This window comes from Triticum urartu, chromosome 4A (genome assembly GCF_056163025.1).
Source record: "Triticum urartu cultivar PI428250 chromosome 4A, HENAU_Tu73, whole genome shotgun sequence".
In the NCBI taxonomy this organism is placed as follows: domain Eukaryota; kingdom Viridiplantae; phylum Streptophyta; class Magnoliopsida; order Poales; family Poaceae; genus Triticum; species Triticum urartu.
In genome coordinates, this window is record NC_141876.1 from 365,666,979 (window position 1) to 365,682,538 (window position 15,560).

The following is a 15,560-nucleotide window of genomic DNA, read 5'->3' on the forward strand; positions in this document are numbered from 1 at the left end:
CGGCGAAGGGAGGTCTGGCCTGGGGTCGTGGTCACCAGCGGACGGTGCGGCGTGCTCCGGCGAACGAGGTAGATGAGGCGACGGAGCACAGGCGCTCGGGCTCCTGCCCGCGGGAGGAAGACGGGGCGCTGGGGGCGGAGGCGCTCGGGCCCAGAGCCAGCCCAAGGCGGGCCGGTTGCAGGCTCGGGCGGGCCGCGCGGGGTGGAGGAGGCTGAGAGGCGACGTGGCGGACTCCTAGTGGATGCAGGCGGCGGCGCCGGTGGCGGCTACCCACTCGGGCAGCGCCAAGTGGCGGCGGAGGGACGGCTGGGCGCGGAATCTGAGGAGGGGGAAGGCTAGAGGTAGGTGGAGGGGCTAGGCTGCCCAAAAATGGCAGGATGGGGCTATATATAGGGAAGGTTTAGGGTTAGGGGAAATTAGGAGGGGTTTTCTTCCGTTTTCGGGCATCAGATCTCGACCAGACGGTCCGGAGCGGAGGGGAAAGTAGGTGGGCTAGTGGGCTGAGAAGAGAGGAGAGAGAGAGCCCAGCAGCAGCTTCCGGAGACCGAAAACGTCCGACGTTAGACCGGCTATAATGCCGCTATAGTTTAACGGTTGGGCTATCAAACGAGCTCTGAATGCGATGAAACTTGACAGGCAGTCTACTAACAACATAACAACAACGCATGCCAACTTCCAACCCATTCTGAGAACATTTTTCTGGCCACTTATAAAATAATATTTAGGACGTGCCGCGGCGCGTGCAAGAGTGTCTGGGCTCAGAACTGACAACGGAAAGAACGGGGAGACCGGGACGGATTCATGTTTTGAAAACATGATGATGCAATGCACATGATGACATGGCAAGATGCAACACGCAAGCAAAAGACACAGCAACAACAATGAATAATTGGAAGACACCTGGCACAACGGTCTCGGGGCATCACAACACTCCACCACTACGAGAGGATCTCGTCCCGAGATCTAGGATGGCACCGGAGAGAAAACGAAAGAGGAAGAGACGAGGTAAAACTAAGTTGCTTGTTTGACAATTGAGTGAAACCAAAGAACCTTGCGAGGATAAACAAATTGAAAGAAAGAATACAACGAAGATGAACAAAGTTGAAAACCTCTGTTAGAAAAGAGGAACCAGGAACATCACGAGAACCCTGTAGGTTGAAAGACATAAGAAAAGGGATTGCAATGGACAAGAAGTACATGCAAGCACTCCGGTTGAAACGAGATGTACAAGGAATGATAAAGATCAATTATGACAACACTCTGGTTGGAAATGGAAGGTAAGAATATGAACTTGGCAAAATGAAAGCACTTTGATGAGACTCCAGTTAGAAGAGGAATGATAGACACAACACTCCAGTTAAAACAAGATAGGGAAGGAATAAGAATGATATAATTTGGACAACACTCCAACTGTAAATGGAAGGAATTGAACATGATCTTGACAAACAAGATGATGGGTCGAAGAGAGCAACATCAAAATGCCTCCGGAACAAAAGTAAGAATGGAATCAAAAGAACGGAGGAGAAAACAACATCTTCTACCTCAAATGAGCTTTTAAAGCATCTTTAGGATAAGGGTCGAACGGAGTTGTTGGAAAACCAACAACGAAAAGAACAAGGTTGTAGTGAGCTTATGGAGAACATCTCAAAACTATGAGGTGAAATTCTCCCACTAATGGAAACAATAGATTGGATTGATATCAACAAGGAGACGAGACAGTTACTTCATCGGGAGGATAAATGAAGAACTTGGGTCATTTATAAGCACCATAAATAGCAACATTCCCAATGGAAGGCTTTAGGTGAAATCTAAACCAAGATACTCCAACGAAGAGATTGATGGATTGAGAAGAGCTCATGCTCGAAGAAATTGATGGGTTTAACTATCTCATTCCTGACAACTTGCGAATCATGAAACATGAAAGAAATTGTCAAAATGACATAACACCACGTGAAAAGATAAGGTAGAAGGAATTGCACTTCGGAATGCAAGATGAAGAAAGCTTGAACTCCTCTGAAAAGAATCTTGATGAACGTTTCGAGAAGGGATTAAGTCCTTGATGAACCAACGTGTAGGGACTCCATGAAGAACTCCGGTAATAAAAGAATGATCAAAAGGAATTGAAGGATGCAAAGAATAAGATTGAAGCCTTGCAATGATTAGATGGATCTTCGTGGTGATATAGTTGAGAGATCTTGGAACTCCGGGAAAAGTATGAAGAACTTGAACCGAGAATTTACTCATCGTGAACAAACTCCGGAAGAATGAATCAATCACTTGGATGAAACAAGAATAAAAATTATGTTATGCGCATCCTTCACCAATTAAATTGATGACAAGCAACGGATTTGGCATACTACTTATTCTCGTAGAAAGGATTAAGAGAGATATATCGCAAACTTGAGAAAGGTCTTCAATGAACCACCGGTAGGATTGGAAAGAACGAATGAATCTGTATGATAACGAAGGAAGAGAACTCTTGAACGAACCACCATAAGAATTGAACAAGAAAGTAGCAAAGGAACAATTCACCGGGAAGAATATGAAGAACGAATGAAGATACTTGAGGGGATTTAGATACAAGTGAACGAAGAGATCCCGAGTTGATTAGGGAATACTTGAACGATGCACCGGTAAGATTTGGAGAACGAGAGCTGAAAGCTGGAATGAATAATTCTCAGATGATGGGCTCCGGAGAATCAAACTGAAAAGACTCTTGAATTTCTCCATATGGGTGAAAAGAATTCTCACAATTGAAACCAATTATGAGAGGATAGCATCAAGCTAGAATCATGAATCTTTGAAAGAACGGGTAAGGATTGAAGAGAAACTCTTCTTCGGTCTTCAAATACAGAGAAAGACGATGAAGGAGACCACCATGAATTGTCGAGATACTCCAGGATGAAAATTAGAAAGGTTGAACCAACGATGAAAAGAATTTGACAGATCTTGGAGAAATACATATGACTGATGATAATTCATTCTTACGTCAAACTTGGAGAAGAATTTGAGGATAGCTCCGGGAAAATTGAAGAGTCAGGTAAGAACATGGGAAAAGACCTGTGGGTTAGGGCCCACTCAAAAGAAACACCGTTGAACGATTGCTTGAAAAAAGAGATTGCACCAGTTGAATTAAATGGCTTGAATGAGATAACATCCTCGAAAGAGCTTGAACGAATGCAGAGTGGAAACACGAATCTTCGAGATATCTTCAGCACTCCGGAACAATTGAATAGCGAGAGGTGAACGACTAAGATGTGCACCGGCATGAGACAACATTTAAAAAGAGGAAAGGAATATGATCAGCAAAGCTTGAATTTATTCCACCGGAGAAGATTAAAGAAACGAAGAATGATGAACTTGTAGAGCAGCTTCATGAGAACCACCGGGCAGGAACATTGAAGGAAAAGAATGAAGAGACTTCGCATGAATAAAATGGATACTTGATTACGGAATCTTAATCCTTGAAGAAAAAGGGGTGGGAGGGCGGGAAAACAAAGTGAACTTGGGATGGATGAAACAAACACCGTTGGGAAGAACTTAGAATTGATCTTGCGGATGTTGAAAATGATCGGATCCACTTGAAGAGAAACACGCCGGTTGAAAAAGGATTGACATGACAATCTCAATTATCATGAAGGATTGGTATTCACATAGGAGTATGAGAACACCGCTTAGGGAAGGTATGGAATCAACACTTGACTTCGTAGCAACTCGAATACCACAACTCAAAACAAAACAAAGGATTAGCTTACAGAATAAGCCAGAAACAAACATATGATAGACCCCATATTATATCATGTGTCTGTTGGAAATATATCCTACGATATACTTGAATTCCCACTTATAAACTCCCGAAACTTTCTGGTTTTGCAATCAGGTGTTGGGGATACATGGGAAGCATATTATCTCACCCAAACTAACAAATCCTACATCCAGCTGTATCCATCCTTCAACACATATCCAAGAAACCTTCGGAAATCATTTACCTCAACCTTCGAAAAGCATCCGTTATACGAGTTATGGCAATACTCCCGAACTCACGCCCCAGTACTGGGTGGCGTCGAGGTTATCTCACCAACAACTGCATAAAAGAGATTTTCGATGTTGGCGAACTCAGGTATTCCAGAACTGTAATGATAAAATTGTGACGACAACACCTCGGAGCTCAACTCCCCGGGACACTGCCACAACCCCTAAATGTCAGGAGGCACCAAGAACAATGTTCTCGTCACAAAACCATTGGAACGATTCCAAGATACCCGCATGATCCTAAATTTTTTAGTGAAATTTGAGAAGAGAAGAGTCAAATCTTTACGTCAGGAGGCCTCACCAGAGCGACAAAGAGATTGAGGAGTAAAAAGAATCCTACTCTCCGATATATATAATCCTATAAGACTCAAAACATTTTTCTAGACTCAACAACGTCAGCGATTCAATCAAGCAGGGGGATCCTAAGTCGGGGAAGGCTCTGATTACCAACTTGTAACACCCACAATGCGGCTATATCTAGTGTCGGTGCACGACTTAGAGGCATAGCCGCATGGTAGGCATGTCGCAAGAGGGGTAATCTTTACACATCCCATGTACTGAATAAGAAAGGGATAAGGAGTTGGCTTACAATCGCCACTTCACACAAATACAAGTTAAACATACATCATCCGGAATACAATCAAGGTCCGACTACGGAACCAAATAGAAGAAAGACCACCCCAAATGCTAGGTCCATGATCGTCCCAACTGGGCTCCACTAATGATCAACAGGAAACGAAACAACACAACGAACAAGATCTTCATCGAGCTCCCACTTGAGCTCAGTTGCGTCACTTGCACTGGTATCATCGGCACCTGCAACTGTTTGGAAGTATCTGTGAGCCATGAGGACTCAACAATCTCACACGCGCGAGATCAAGACTATTTAAGCTTATGGGTAGGAAAGGGTAGTGAGGTGGAGCTGCAGCAAGCACTAGCATATATGGTGGCTAACTTACGCAAATGAGAGCGAGAAGAGAAGCAAAGCACGGTCGTGAACTAGAAGTGATCAAGAAGTGATCCTGAAACTACTTACGTTCAAGCATAACACAAGAACTGTGTTCACATCCCAGACTCCTCCGGAAAGAGACCATCACGGCTACACAAGCGGTTGATGCATTTTAATTAAGTTAAGTTTCAAGTTCTCTACAACCGGACATTAACAAATTCCCATCTGTCCATAACCGCGGGCACGGCTTTCGGAAGTTCAAACCCTGCAGGGTGTCCCAACTTAGCCCATCACAAGCTCTCACGGTCAACGAAGGATATTTCTTCTCCCAGGAAGACCCGATCAGAGTCGGAATCCCGGTTACAAGGCATTTCGACAATGGTAAAACAAGACCGGCAAGACCGCCCGATGCGCCGACATCTCGATAGGAGCGGCACATATCTCATTCTCAGGGCAACACCGGATGAGACATCCTATGAGTAAAACCAAACCTCAAGTTTCCCCGAGGTGGTCCCGTAGTCTACTCGGTTCGGACCAACACTTAGACAAGCACTGGCCAGGGGGGGCTTAAAATAAAGATGACCCTCGGGTTGGCCGACCCGAGGGAAGGGTAGGTGGTGGTGACGCCTTGCTGGAGGAGTTTTATTCAAAGCGAACTGTCAAGGGGTCCCCATAACACCCAACCGTGTAAGGAACACAAAATCAAGGAACATAACACCAGTATGACGGAAACTAGGGCGGCAAGACTGGAACAAAACACCAGGCATAAGGCCGAGCCTTCCACCCTTTACCAAGTATGTAGATGCATTAATTAACATAATAGATATTGTGATATCCCAACATATCCATGTTCCAGACATGGAACAAACTTCAGCTTCACCTACAACTCGCAACGCTATAAGAGGGGCTGAGTAAAGCGGTAACATAGCCAAACAACGGCTTTCTAGGAAAGGTGGGTTAGAGGCTTGACATGGCAATATGGGAGGCATGATATAGCAAGTGGTAGTTATCGCGGCATAGCAATAGAGCGAGCAACTAGCAAGCAAAGATAGAAGTGATTTCGAGGGTATGGTCATCTTGCCTGAAATCCCGCAAGGAAGAAGAACAACTCCATGAAGAAGACAAACATACGAAGTTGAACGGATCCTCACAAACGCGACGTTATCAGAACTAACCCGAAGAAGCAACACCGGAAAGAAGCAAACAACATAATAAACAACCACCACATAAACATGGCATGATGCACAACCAAGTATGATGCATGTCCGGATTAATGAGGCATGGCATGGCAATATGCACAAGCAAAACTACAAGTTAAGTGGAGCTCGACATGCAACGAGTTGCATATTGACGAAACACCACAACAATTATTTAGTTCTCTCTCGTTTAGGTACCCATCAATATTAAATGTTCTTAAACATGGCAAGGGGTGAACCAAATGAAAACTACCTATCTAGGCAAGTTTAAATGAGGCCGGAACAACAAGCAACAAGTCCAGAAAAATCCTCATGAGGATATATTAGATTTGGTACTGTTCTGCCCTAAAGCATATTTTAGAGTTGTTAAACATGCAAGATGATGCCACCATGTTAAACAAGGTATTTTTATACCCCATTTACATGTAAAGTTTGTTAAGTTTGGAGCTATGGTTATTTAGTTATGAAATAAAGCATTTTATCATGGTATAGGAGAAAATTTAACCAAACAACATTTTAAACATTTTTAAACATGCATGAAAAGTGGCATATTATGAAACTAGATGAAATTCTGGTCATATTTCATATATAAATCATTTTAATACGATGCTCGGTTAATGAATTATTATATGCATGAAGACAATGGTGTTTTCTATAGAACAGTTAACTCTGGATAAAAGGACAAATCGCAGAACGGAAAAAACATGACATGGGCCGAATCTGGACAGGAAGCCCAACAAAGGAAAAAAAGGACGGGCGCTGGGGTGGCCTCACCATGGGCCTCGGCCCGGCTTGCCGGAGGAGGCCAGCGGCGCTGGGCCTTGCGCGGCATAGGGGAGCGGCTGGGCCGGCGGAGACAAAAACGGCCCACGTGGGAGTCAACGCGAGTGGGCACGAAGCTCATCTCCTTGAAGTAGGATGACGACGGTGGCATAGCGCGGCTCCGGCAAGGGTGACGCACGGGGAAACGACGACACGCGCGACCGGCGAGGTAGGGAACGGGCAGATCCAGGCGAGGAGTGCCGGATCCGGTGGAGGCGCGCCCAAGAGGTGACCGGCGTGGACGTATGGGCTTCGGGGTCGGGCGGCCATGGCGGATCCTGCAGGGTGAGGGAGAGAGATGTTAGGTCTGGGAGAGAGATGAGAAGGAGAGGGAAAGGGAAGGGCACGGGGCGGCGAAGGGAGGTCCGGCCTGGGGTCGAGGTCACCGGCGGACGGTGCGGTGTGCTCTGGCGAACGAGGTAGATGAGGTGACGGAGCACAGGCGCTCGGGCCCAGATCCAGCCCAAGGCGGGCCGGTTGCGGGCTCGGGCGGGCCACGCGGGGTGGAGGAGGCTAAGAGGCGACGTGGTGGACTCCTAGTGGATGCGGGCGGTGGCGCTGGTGGCGGCTACACGCTCGTGCAGCGCCAAGTGGCGGCGGAGGAATGGCTGGGCGCGGAATCTGAGGAGGGGGAAGGCTAGAGGTAGGTGGAGGGGCTACGCTGCCAAAAATGGCAGGATGGGGCTATATATAGGGAAGGTTTAGGGTTAGGGGAAATTAGGAGGGTTTTTCTTCCATTTTCGGGCATCAGATCTCGATCGGACGGTCCGGAGCGGAGGGGAAAGTAGGTGGGATAGTGGGCTGAGAAGAGAGGAGAGAGAGAGGCCCGGCAGCAGCTTCCGGAGACTGAAAACGCCCGACGTTAGACCGGCTATAATGCCGCTATAGTTTAATGGTTGGGCTATCAAACGAGCTCCGGATGCGATGAAACTTGACAGGCGGTCTACTAACAACATAACAACAATGCATGCCAACTTCCAACCCATTCCGAGAACATTTTTCTGGCCACTTATAAAATAATATTTCGGACGTGCCGTGGCGCGTGCAAGAGTGTCTCGGCTTAGAACTAACAACAGAAAGAACGGGGAGACCGGGACGGATGCATGTTTTGAAAACATGATGATGCAATGCACATGATGTCATGGCAAGATGCAACACGCAAGCAAAAGACATGGCAACAACAGCGAATAACTAGAAGACACCTGGCATAACGGTCTCGGGGCGTCACACTATGTAGATTTTCCGTCCCTTCTTGAGACACACCCTCTCGATCGTGCACACACACACACACTATCGCCTCATTTTAAGATGACACCTCTCGCACACACACTCTTTGTGTCTTTGTCACACATGCACTCCGTCCTCCTTCTCTCTCCCTCTCTCTCACACACACAACACACACACATGGGCTTTTTGCAACAACTAGCAAGATGCCCATGTGTTGCACAAAACATCAAGATGCATTTATATGAGTAGTTTATCTTGTGGGCGAAAAGGATGATTGAGGGAAGGCCTTATTTACAAATGTGGAGAGGAGTGTGGGTATCTTTTTGCAAAATTACCATAGTTTCCTTCCTATCCGTCAGATATAAATCAGACGGCCTATATTGCAGGATGACCGGCACACCATCATCACCAACTCTGTTTCTTATCTCTACTCTTATAAAAAGCATAGTCGGTGATGATGGTGTGGCTGCCATCCTGCAATATAGGTCGTCCGATCTATATCTAACGGATAGGAAGGAAACTATGGCAATTTACCCGCACTCCTCTCCACATTTACAAATAAGACCTTCCCTCGTTCATCCTTTTCTCCCACAAGATCTTGATGTTTCGTTCAACGTATGGGCATCTTGCTAGTAAGAATAGAAATTATAGATATACCACTTCTCGAATCTTGAAACTAACAACATTCCTCCCTTATCTCATCAAAACCTCCAAAGGAATATATTTTGGGTGAAACATAAGATATTTTTAGTGATACACGTATTTCAAAACTAGACTCTTTTTTCTATCAAATCAATGAATATGTATTAATCTACTTTGATCGTGTGGCAACGCATTGGCACATTGCTAGTAGTTATAAATACTATATAATTTTTGGACACCAGACAAATGGTGGAGTACATATACAAGTTGAATTGAGCATCCGCTTTTCGCGTACGCTTGTCCTCGTGATAGGAGGCTCGCTCCGCCCTCCTCTTCTCCCTCTCTGCCCTCCTTTGCGCGTAGAACTCGCGCTCATTGATGATGTCCTGCGGGAAGCATTGATGCCACAGCACCATGGCTTCCTCGTCCATCTCGGTGATGCCGAGACGGTGCTCCCGCCTCCGGTTGTCGTGAGGATCCTCGTTGGTGATAAGCTGCGGCAGAGGTGCGAGCTCCTGCCCCCGCTCCCGTGTCGGCACGTTGGGGAAGTTCAATGTTCTATGAGGCCACCGGAGGCACCACTCCACCGCGTCGTATGCGCGGGCGACCTCGTTGGCGGTGTCGAAATTGTCGAGGCCGAGGCGCATCCCACAGAACTGGATCTCGGCGGAGAAGCCGCCGGAGGGGCACGCGCGGACGCCGCGGTATCCCCAAGTTTCCTGGCAACGCGACGACATGATGGCGCAGCGGCGGCGAGGAGAGAAAGAGCGGGGAGAGAGCGGTGGCGAGGCATTGAGCGGGGAGAGAGCAGTGGCGAGGCACAAAGCAGGGAGAGAGCGGTGGCATGGCACAGAGCGGTGGGAGGGCATTGGATTTTATAAGCGCGCCTGGCCGTTTTTTCCCGCGCTCGCCATCCTTTCCCGACGTCCCTGCTATCTCTACTCTCTTCTCTACTGTTATATTTATTTTATATTTAATATTTATCTCTACTCTCTTATCTACTGCTATATTTATTTTATATTTAATATTTATCTCTACTTCTCTACTCTCTACTCTTATATCCTACTTTCTTTTCTTTTAAAAAACAGAGTTGGTGATGATGGTGTGCCTGCCATCCTGCAATATAGGCCGTCCGATTTATATCTGACGGATAGGAAGGAAACTGTGGCAATTTTGCAGAAATATACCCACACCCCTCCCCAGATTTGCAAATAAGGCCTTTCCTCATTCATCCTTTTCTCCTACAAGATATAAACTACACATACAAATGCCTCTTGATGTTCCGTGCAATGCATGGGCATCTTGCTAGTTCTAAAAAACTTTCCATCATTTGCCACACTAGGTTGTAGATTAAGAACCTACTCAAGCACCACGCGATACAGGGGCAACACAGAATTACAAGCTGATATTCTGTTGGACAATGAAGGCTATAACCAATTACTTTTACGGGAACAATAGCAACTAGGAAATTTGAAGGGTAAGTATGAACAAAATTGGAACTGCACATGTACTGCTAAGTGATACAATACACACATTACCAATCGAGGAGGAGAACGATGGTCGCGGCAGCCTCTGTGCATCATGATCGGCAACGGGAGTCAGTTCATTGTCCATGACGGTGGTGCTTCTGCGCTTGGCGTCGGCTTCCGAGAAGCAGATTGGAGACCGTGGAAGACGGTGCCGGGGAAGAGGCTCCATGTACAACGACGACGGTAGACTGGCTCCAGTGCGGCGTACGAGGTCGTCGATGAGGCATATGCGCTACGGTGGACGAGTGCGCCAATGGGGAAGGGGAGGAGCACAAAGGCTGCGGTACCGTGGAGAAGTCTATTTTTGTGTGGGGATAGAAAATGGGGAGTATTCAGGTGTACTACTCTGGGTGCCGGGGTAGGGTTGTCTGGGTAGAGTGAACCTGAAGTTACGAAAATAGGCCCCTACCAAGCATAATCTGTAGACCTGTTCCGAAGGTTATGATGGTAACTTCGCACTGCTCGAATCAGGGTCGCGGGAGATTTTCCCGCTGACCTCAAAATTTTGTGACACTGAACTCCTCGTGTGGCGTGTTGGGTGATTGGGCTAAGCAACTAGCGAGTAGTACTAGTAACTACTAGTACTCCCTCCGATTTTATTAACTCTGCATATTAGGTTTGACCGAAGTCAAACTTGCTAAAGTTTGACCAAGTTTATAGAAAAATATAAACATCCATAATAAATATGTATGATGTGAAAGTACATTCAATAATGAATCTAATGGTATTTATTTGTTATTGTATATGTTAATATTTTTTGTTATAAACTTTCTGAGAGTTTACAAAACTTGACTTTGACCAATGCTAATACGCGGACTAAAATAAAAACAGAGGGAGTACACATTTGTTTTCTTAGATTGTAGTGAATTAATCATTTGTTGTAATTGTGAAATAAATATATTAGGCTATTGACTTCGAATGTAATGGTCTATACAATTAAATAGTTACATTCATTGTTGAATTCCAAGATGTATACGAGGTCTATAGTACTTCACAATATGCTCAAACTCAGAAAATCACAATCAAATGAGAATCGAAATGCACTTCATAGTTATTACTTTGTAGGATGCAACAAAACCAACCATAACTCTACATCATCCATTATAAAAGCAACATTTTGAACACATCCCAATGTGTGAATGAAACGTGTAGAGAGAGCTTGTGAAGATGGAGCAGATAGGGCGGTAAAGATTGTGTGTATGTGGACAAGACAGTAGGAGACAAAACTAACGAGAGAGAGAGAGAGAAAGAGAGAGGAAGAAGTTAGGTCTGTGAGATAGATGGAGACATGTAATATACGTGAGATGTGTGTCCATCCGGATTCTGTAGACGTGGAAGGAGAAGAGACAACAGGTTTGATGAGAGAACTGGAAAAATATGAATGACAGGGGAAGGACCTTGTGGGTTGAGGGATTGATAATTTTGTGCGGGAGAGAGAGGGATTGGTAATTTTGTGCGGGAGAGAGGGGGGGAGGAGTCAGTCAGCCGCCGACACATCATCCTGCTTCCAAATGGCCCCGCATTCTCTAGTGCAGTGTGGTCACCATCGTCGATTTCCTCGATGCCCTCTTTGCAGGTTGAGGTGTTGTGCATGCTGGTGTGCAGAGAAGCACAAGGAAGAGTGGTCGCCATATAGCCTTGGATGGGGATGAATTGTGTGCTCGAGGGAGGGGGAGTGTGTGTGCGGTGTGTGTGTGTGTCTGGTATTGAGAGAAATCAAACCTATGGAGAGAAATGTGTGTGTATGTGACGGAAAGCTACATGATAAATAGGGTTCTCATGAAGAGATTGTGCGTGCGAGATAGAGGGTGGTGTGCGGGCCTTGAGGTGGGCAGGGGACCGGTGAGGGTGTCAAAATGTGTGCGTTGATGCATGTGTTACTTGCGATCGTGCGAGGGACGGACGAATCGAGATAGATGGTTGTTCTGTTACGGATGCTCCTCTCTCTCTCTCTCACACACACGCAAGTACAAATAGAAGACCGTTCTCTCATGTATACACAACGTATCGACATCTATCTATGTCTCACTCATGCATGATCATTTGCACATTCACACCTCTCTATGTCTCTATCACACGCACACCGTCTCCACATCGCCCTTCCACCACAACACACATATGGACACATACACATGTTATCTCTCAGTCACACACACAAAATCAGTATTAAAAAAACCAGGGCGCACCTAAAACGTCCAAATCCAAATAAACACAAACTGGAGTTAAATTCAAATATATGGAAATATTGTAGCGTCAAGAACTTTTCCAGAAAAAAAGTTGAGTAATATTCGGGGATTGTTTTCACACACACAAAAAGGTTCGATGGGTGTCCTTCGAGCGCGACACGGTGACGCACCATTCGATCGACCGCGCGGCTGTGGTTCACGTGCTTGCACAGGATTCCATATCGTGGCTATGGTAACTAATATAAGCGCTACCTCAGTCTAATGTTTAAGTGTACTAGTACAGTTTTCTTTTATGTTTGACCAACCCTATATAAAACTAAACTAAGCTCCCATACGCGCACTTGCCGCCGCCGCCGTTGCGCATGCCAGCGCCCGCCTACTCTGGCCAACCATTTCTCGTCCATCACCGCCGTGTCCCCGCCATCCCTATACCATGAAGCCGAAGGCTCGCCCGCTCACGTCGTCCATAGTCCCTCCTCGCGATGCTGTCGCGCTGCCAAGCACGCGAGCAGCTGGTGGAGCCGCGTCTATGCACGTACCGTACGAAGAGGATGAAGAGCGCGTGCTCCAGCACGCCGACGAGGAGGAACTAGTGTGTCATTGTCGTCTCCGCCCGCGTGGAGGAGGCACGCATGGTGGCTATCACGGCGGAAGCCGGTCGCGCCCGCGCCGAGCCCGCAAACCGGGTGCGGACGCGGAATCTACCTTCGAGACCTTGAATGCCACGTGGATCCTGCAATCTGAAGGAGTAATTTGGGTCAGTCGACTCTTGTGAGCCATTGGATGCAACCTGGATGGCTAGAAGGGCTTCTTCAACCTCCGAAATTGATGCACTTCTCATCTTCTCAGCCCGCCACATGCCTAACCGCCTGCTGCCGCCGCCCCGCCCTCCCCTGAACCGCCTGCCACCGCCATGCTCCCCCACCCCCGCCATCCATTTAGCCCCGGGCACGATCCATTTTTTCCGGTGAACTGCATCCCACACCCAACACTCATAAGATAGATCATGGACAACCTACCACCCTAATATAGATACTGGGGTAGCTTCTCTGCCGTCTTCTTCCTTCGCACCATCGAACTTCTTTCACAAATCGACTGACCCAAATTATACTACTAGTACGAACGTATTAAGTACAGTAGGAACACGAAGATACAAGCGGTAGTACCAACTGCAAGAAGAACAGTAGTAAGACATAGTACTAGTACTAGTGTACGTACTAAAGAGTTCAAATAACGAGAAAGAACATAAAGTTCAAACAACGAGAAAGAACATAAACATAGTTATGCTGGGGGCTCAGCACAACACACCCCTGAAATAATACTAAGCAACTAGTTCGTTTGACACTGTAGTAGAACCACCATGAACGATGGCACTACCACCTTACTCGGAGTCCAAGTCCACGTCCTCAACTTCTTCCTCGTCCCTCTTCCTCTTCCTCTTCGCAGCTGCTTCTTTGCTTGAATCGGACACTGGGCTCTGCTTCTTCATCCAACCCTTGTAGATATTTAAACAAAGGTAGGAATCCATTGCTGCGTACATGATGTGATCTTCATCTATTGTCTTCGACTCCCATGCATGATGAAACTCGTGGTGAGGTTTCTTCAGTTTAGCGTACGAAGGATCAATCATGGCTGCTGCCAGTGTCGGAGTAATGGGCCACAGGTAGGCTAACCCGACGCCCATAACCTTTCAAGACATCGGGGCTGACCACGCCCCTCTGGATGCCAAGGAAAAAAGGCGCCTTCTGGAAGCTGGCTAGAGAAATAGCCGGCTGCCCGTAGACGGCCGAGTCCAGAAGGCAAGGTCGAGACGAGCTGACTCCTGCCAGGCGGCTTCCAGAGAAGCCGGCTCCGAGGATTCGGCCCGTGGCCCCTTCGAAGCCCATACCCACATCAAGGGGGACAGGGCGGGGGATGTCTACAGTGCAGCCCATCCCCTCCCCTTCCTAAGGGCTGGCGCGGCCACAGTGCGCTGTACCAACGAGGAGCCCCGCCCGACGCGGCACTGTTGCCATGCCAGCCCTGACGTCACCACGGGCAGGCGGAGTCCTGCTCCCACGACGGCCTGTCTGTATGGCCCAAGGACGACGGGTCCCACCAGTCAGCAAGAGTCCAGAAGATGGCGAAGAGCCCTACCAATCGGACCCAATGGGAGTCGGCCCCTAGGAGTCGGCCTGCTCTCCCACGGGCCCCACGCGCCATTAACCAGACTAGACAGGGAGTGGCTACAGTGATCGCCCGCCATGACGGCGGTGCTGTAGCCATGATCCTTCGACCAAGCCTACTATCGGCGTTTTGGGAACGGGGGTCCCCACACTTGCCTGCCTGCGGCCTGCGGCATGGCTCAAGTGGCGGCCGAGCGCGGCCCATCTTCATTAGCTCAAGCTCAAGACCCTCGCGAGGGGCCAAGCCTCGCGGGGCGGATGACGAAAAGCTTCCTCAGAGGCAGACTCATCAGGTAGGCTCACGAGGAGGCAGGGGTACCTCGCGAGGAACCCGTGACGCAAGCCATGACGATCGATACCAAGCGGGCGCCGGCCTGCGCAGTGTCCTTGTTTCCCCTTTGGTGCACAGGGGGCAAACACAGGCCAAGGCATCGGGCAAAGGTTGCCATTCCGGTGCAACGAGACCAAGACCAGCAGAGCGGCAGGACGGAGGTCACCATGGAGCCCAAGACGGTGTCATCACCAGTGCTTTCGGCAGCCGAAGACCACCTTTGGTCAGGATAACTTGTACTATATGTTCCCCTTCAAAATGGCCAATTGTTGGCGCCCTTCTCGCTCATTATTTGGGGAGAGGCCCAGGGCCTCTATAAATAGAGCTTGCCACCACAGAGTAGAGACATCGAGAAGACATCAAGAAGACACCGAGAAGACACCCAAAAATCTGGTAGAACCCTAGCAGAGAGAGAGAGAGAGGCGACTGAACTCACCCTAGCAGTTCATCGCACCAGCTCAAGAACACCTATCACGAGGAT

At 47.8% G+C, this 15,560-nt stretch overlaps 1 protein-coding gene across 1 annotated transcript; it reads right to left on the reverse strand.

The window, feature by feature from the left end:
* Positions 1 to 234: 234 nt before the first annotated feature.
* On the reverse strand, positions 235 to 9,605 carry LOC147975876 (ethylene-responsive transcription factor ERF094-like). Its single transcript, XM_087520620.1, has 2 exons — positions 9,164 to 9,605; positions 235 to 335 (listed from the first exon to the last, which is right to left on the reverse strand). Exons 1-2 carry the CDS (start codon positions 9,603 to 9,605, stop codon positions 235 to 237), a joined length of 543 nt encoding a protein of 180 aa, XP_087376746.1.
* Positions 9,606 to 15,560: the final 5,955 nt, after the last annotated feature.

Coding starts and splice junctions, on each gene's coding strand:
- LOC147975876 (XM_087520620.1), bottom strand. CDS start 9,605: ATGTCGTCGCGTTGCCAGGAAACTTGGGGATACCGCGGCGTCCGCGCG. Junction 336..9,163: donor CTCCTATCACGAGGACAAGC/GTACGCGAAAAG, acceptor ACCTACCTCTAG/CCTTCCCCCTCCTCAGATTC.